Genomic DNA, 6,000 nt, shown 5'->3' with positions numbered 1-6,000 from the left:
ATTAGTCTTTTCTTTTTTGCAAAGAAAACACAGTAAAAAATTGCATAAAATTCCTTTTCAACTCTTTAATTTGCCCAAAATACTTCTTCATAATTTATAGCCAAAGTCAGAACAGATTAGAAGTGAGCTATCGCATTTAGTTTTTTTTTAAAAGCCAAAATAACTTTTTCATATTTTCCGAAAAGAAAACATTAACTTTTTTAAAATTAATATCTTTAACAAATATTTTAAAATTGTTCATAAATCAGGCCACCATGGACATCTTTCAACAGTATTAAACAGTGATGGATATAAAATTAGTTATTGATGAGTAAAACAACATTTAAACAGATGACTGTTGTTGCAGAATGTTTATTATGCGAGTAAAATCTTGAACCAGTAAACCAATGAAAGTACATGTTTTATTTAAAAGCACATATTAAATCCAATAAAAATGTATTTCTTAATAGAGATTTGATTATATTAACTCATATAATGACACTTTCAGATCACAAACCTATATAGTGTTAACAAGTTAACACTACATTTTGCTCTAGATTGTTATTAAATGAAATAAATTGGAAAATAATAATAAAAGTGACTTAATTATTTGTCGAGTGATCAAATGGCTTTTTAAGTTGATGGTCAGATGATCTCACAGTTGGTATTTAAACTGAACTATTAGTAATTAACATGATTTGCATACATCCATTTGTATACACAATGATGACTAGAAAATGTCACAGGAACAGTTTTTAAAGTGAGAAAAATAGAAGTGTGGTTATGTAAAAACAATTATTTTGAATATATATATATATATATATATATATATATATATATATATATATATATATATATATATATATATATATATATATATATATATATATATCCTGGGCAGTGCAAAACTAGTTTCTAACTAGCCTAAGTTGTTGTTGTTGTTGTGGGGTTTAACGCCATTTTTCAGCACACGATAGGCTATACATGGCGGCCAGTATTAATGGTGGAGGAAGAACCCGGGAAAACCCCGGAAAGAACCACCGACCCTCGAGAAGCTACTGGCAAGCTTTCTCACATACCCACATTGGCTGAATCTTAGACTCGAACCGCCGCAGACAGAGGTGAGATGGCAGTGATCTGTAACGAAGTAACTAGCCTAAGTGCTTTCAACTCTAAATGAGTCTTTTTCAAAGGCAAGCATGAAACATACACAAGACAAAACACACACACTCACAGGGACAGATTTAGGCATAAGCTAAACAATGTACTGTTTAGGGCCTCACAAACTGAAGGGGCTTCTCAAAATTTCAGAATTTTGTACAACCTTATTCTCTGTTTACCCTTACCTAATAGGGCCTCTACAGATTCTCATAGCTTAGGGTCTTAGCATGTCTAAATCCGGCCCTGCACACACACACACACACTACACCCTACATTTTGAAGCCTTTTGTCCAGTAGAAATAGTAACATAAATTTGTGTAATTTCAATGCTTTTTCTAAAAGTTTGATTTTGGTTTATCGTGTCTGTTTTGTGTTTACATTTGAAATGTCTAAGATTCAAAAGCGCTCAGGCTAGTTAGAAACTAATTCTGCTCTGTTTAGTGTCAGTTGTGTTTCTTCATTTAATCCACGACATGCGATCCCTAACTGGATCCAGTGCACTTGAAAGGACCGTTATTTCGCCATATGATGTGTGTGTGTGGACAGATAGTAGTGAACATAGGGCGGTTCTATGGCACAAGCACAGGCGCTTGATTCTGTGGAAACTAATGTGTACACTCACCATATATGGTGAGTGTACACATTAATTTCCACAGAATCAAGTGCCTGTGGGCACAAGCTACAGAATCAACGAGAATTAATGAATACTGTATAAATATAATTTATTTTATGTCAGTAGGTACAGAACAAGATCTGGACGCCAGTTCAAGGGAAATAACTTTTGCTTTGCGGCGGGTTCCGACTTGTACGACACAAGTGTCTCATCCGGGCAACCACTGTTACCAACAACAGTTATAATGGCGGCGCACATGCAGCAGACAGCGTCCCAGAGAGAGTAAAATCAAAACATGAATTTTTTGGATGAAATTAGTGCTCTGCCGTCTGTTCTGAATTATTTTTATTAGTTTGAATTTTTTTTACACCTGGAAACCTAAGAAAATGGATGAGAGGCATTGGTGGATTGCGAGCAAAATTCAGGAAACCTTCAGAATTGGAGGTTACGACAATCCAACACTTCTCGAAGATTTCATGACAGAAGAAGCAACACTTGCAAAAATTAATCGCTTTTTCAAAGCAGGAGGACCATGTCGATTGTTCTTTTACTGCGAAAAGCCCGAAACGGGGCACCTGTCTACGCGAGAGCTGCACATAACAGGGACGTTGGCTTCACTCAAAGACTCGAACTTGGAGAGAATCAGTGTTTTGTATTTTTTACGCAACAGTGTGGACAAGGATGTAGATGCGACAAAAATGGAGCGAGATGTGTTTTGTGGGGAACTCAAACACAACACTATCGAGACACTGACTACACTGCTATCGGATATTTATATTCCGCTTGTAAAAGCACAAAAAGATTGGGGAGAGTGTAGTATGGAAAGTCAGACAAATCTTATGCATAGTATGGATAAATTCCTGACTGCTCTCAATGAGTCCACTGCATCCATGCAGTCATCAAAACAGATGGTAATGCTTTCATTCTTTAATACCCGCCTCCAGTAGACAAACAAGTCGATCTATGCTTTTTTCCCTGGACATTTTCGCTACCAGAAAAAGAAAAGAAAAAAGTGGAGATCTACTTGTTGGTCTATCCCCTCCATTTGCTCTTGTGATATAAGTGGTGTACTTTATTCTTTGTTACAGTGAATGGTTTTTGCATATCCATCTGCTGCTCCAAGATGGCATTAATGTACTCTACAACAGTAGTACTCAAACACCCTCTCAGCTGTTAGAACTCCCTACAAATTTTAAAAACAAAGCATCAGTCATATAAATTATGCACAAAATTGCCATTTGATTCATCAATTTATAATTTCTAACCGGACTGTCACCAGAAGGTCCATAACTGTCAACTTAAAAACTTTATAGGAACTTGATGTAACAGGTACATTTATGTCACTATATTATATGACAGCATTAGCAGATATGTGTGAATAAAATCCATAGAAATTAAAGTCAAAAAAATTTTTAATAGCACAACTCTTGATGGTTGTAAGATATTAACTCCATCACATCCCGTGTAATATGGTTGCATGGCTTGTTATATGGATCATTATCTGGCAGAGAGAACATACAGTTCAAAGACATAAGGCTGAACTGAAAGATATTGTATTATTTTGCATAAAACCTATTCAAAATTGCCTAATTTTGAAATTAATGTAAATAATGCTTTAGCTTTCTAGTTTGATATTATGATCATAAATGTGCAAAATTTCATGCAAATTTTAAATTATTTTGTTTCATTCCCTGCTGTTCTAAATATTGTGCCATCCACGAAGGGTCTGCAAAGGATTTTGTTTTTCTTATAAACTGATATTAAGAATGAGACATGCAAAGATGATTTCATATTGGTGTTAGCAGTTGCCAGAATTGCTAATGACAATCAAAGGAAGTGTATATTGGCATGGCTTTTGTGTGGCGACTTTTGGAAAGACTTTGCATGGCTGCCATGTGATCACAATTGAAAAGACATGGTAACCAGTCAACACATTAGGATTAGAATAGTTATGATAAAGGGTGCAAACAATTAGAGGCTGGTGATTGAATTTGTGCTTTTTCCCAAGAGAATGAAATTGGACAGTAAAAATTGCCTTTAATATTCGAAAATTTTGTTGTCAATAGACAGCCATAGTACTAGTAAAGAAGTGTTGTCATCCTATATAATAATCATTCTGGTCTTGTGGAAACATGTTAACCTGTCATGCAAAAGACCCAGGATGCTTTATCTTGTATTATGAAAGAATTATGCTACTCACATTTACAAAGTGAATGTAAATTTTAATTCAGAAAGAATTATGTTACTCAGATTTAATATGCAAATATGTACACAAAACAATGCAGAACATAAATGGTAAACAGCTGACATATCCAAGAAATCTACTTTTTAAACTCTTAATACACTTGAGCTAGCTAACTCATCTGGGTTTTATAAAATAATAACTAATAAAATGTGTGTGTTCTGAGTAAATAATGGAACAAGTTTGTGGGAGACAATGCTGGAATTTTTAATTGATGAGATTCACTCAATTCTTATTTGAAAATTTGTTATTTCTTCCTCCGGTGAATGGGTATAAAACTTGTGCAAGTTTTAACTTCAGTGACTTTCAAATATTTATACAGTTGCAAAAATGATTTTATTTCACAGATCAAGTACACGACAGCTGTACAAATAGCATTATGTCAATTATATGTCCTGCTGCTTTCTAGATGAGGTATATGGTAGCCATGTGAATAGTTTTTTCAGTTAAGGTGCCCAATGGTCATGTAAATAGCCTCGTCATGATCAAAACATAATGGACATAGATGATTTTTGGGCTTGTGCTCTTGTCCATAGCACTTTTGTTGACAGATCAAGTAGTGTGACATATTTTCAAGAAATTATGTATGGGATTAAATTTTTTTAATATAGAATCATGCAAAAATGCATAATTTTAATCAAACTTTTATTAATTTATAGAAGAAAGTATATCATAATGAGGGGAATTGTGGAAGATACTAGTAAATGACAAATTAGACATGACCCAGATCTGGAATGGAAAATTTGATAGGACAGCTTTTTCTGGTGCACTAGATAATCACACATGTATTTGTTTGGGAAAATTTGGCTAACAACTTGGAAACTTGTTAAGTATGACTCTGGTGATGATGATGATAATTATGATGGTGATGGGGTGTTGTGATAAATGTAGCAATGATAATAATTAAAAAAAAAGTGTCTACAGTATATGTATTCCCTTGGTTTCGTTATGGCTTAATTGGTAGATAAATATACTTCTTTTATTAAAATTTTGATTATCTCTGTCTACAGTATTCAAAATGTTCCGAGTGCTACTTATGATACAATTATATAATTCTGACTTGGGAGGATTACTTGAGATGTAATATTTATGCTTTTTTAACAGATGTTGAAACAGCCCGATCATGTGGTGCTGAATGATTTTAAACAGCAACGTGCAGCAGCATTGGACCCCCAGTTGATCAGCCAGTATGAGGAACTAGTCAATGACTGGATAAATACCATAGAGGCTATACTCACAGACACGTCAGATGAAAGGTACCTATTTGCTCTTGTAATTGTAGTGTAAAGTTTTCTTTTGTTTCCTATGTGGTCACTATACTTTTGCCAGTGAAATGTAGATAAAAGTAGGTATAATTTGACACTCTTTGACAACATTGTTGTGAAAGTTATTGCGGAAGTTGTTAATATTATTTTTTTAATTATATATATTTAGTTCCATTGCAAATTTTGTCTATACAGTACAGGGTTTGAAGTTAACTATTTTCAGTTCTAGCAGTATTTTGATAGTTGTAATATTATCCTGACCACTAAAAGATGTTCTGCGATTTACTAGCATTTCAGAATTGTAACTAGCAAAATACTATCCTGCTAATGTCAATTTTGAGCCCTGCAGTAATGAATCTTGGTTTGTGTATTCATCTTGAAGAGTTTCATTCACTATTAATTAATGTAGATAGAAAGGACCTATAATTTGTGGAAGAGTTAGTGCAGGTTTTAAAGTTTGGGTTAGGGGTTTTACAAATCAGACAATATATTTCAGAATTTTTGTTCTCTTTTAATGTGAGTTGTATGATTGAAATCAATCTTGAAAGTTACAATAGTTTCTTGTGTTTTGATTCTAGCTGTACTGGTCACAGCCTGTAAGAGCTTATGTCTGTTCTCTGACATCTGTTGTATGGCATCCAGCATCCATCCATCTGTTAAGAAGTTTGTTATTGCTGCTCCTCCTAAACTACTTGGAGGATTGCCATGAAACATTATAATCAAATTCATACCATGGTTTG

General features: G+C 34.0%; 1 protein-coding gene across 1 annotated transcript in view; it reads left to right on the top strand.

The window, feature by feature from the left end:
* The first annotated feature begins 2,010 nt into the window (after window positions 1-2,010).
* LOC149786113 (uncharacterized) overlaps window positions 2,011-6,000 on the top strand; it is a 76,939-nt gene continuing 72,949 nt past the window's right edge. The window contains exons 1-2 of the mRNA XM_089978116.1: window positions 2,011-2,664; window positions 5,100-5,251. Coding sequence (XP_089834242.1) covers window positions 2,140-2,664; window positions 5,100-5,251 — 677 coding nt within the window. The 5' untranslated portion in view covers window positions 2,011-2,139. The remainder of the gene's footprint in view (window positions 2,665-5,099; window positions 5,252-6,000) is intronic.

This window comes from Sinohyriopsis cumingii, chromosome 12 (genome assembly GCF_028554795.1).
Source record: "Sinohyriopsis cumingii isolate HCF-2022 chromosome 12, ASM2855479v2, whole genome shotgun sequence".
In the NCBI taxonomy this organism is placed as follows: Eukaryota; Metazoa; Mollusca; class Bivalvia; order Unionida; family Unionidae; genus Sinohyriopsis; species Sinohyriopsis cumingii.
This window is presented reverse-complemented; position numbering and strand designations above follow the sequence as displayed.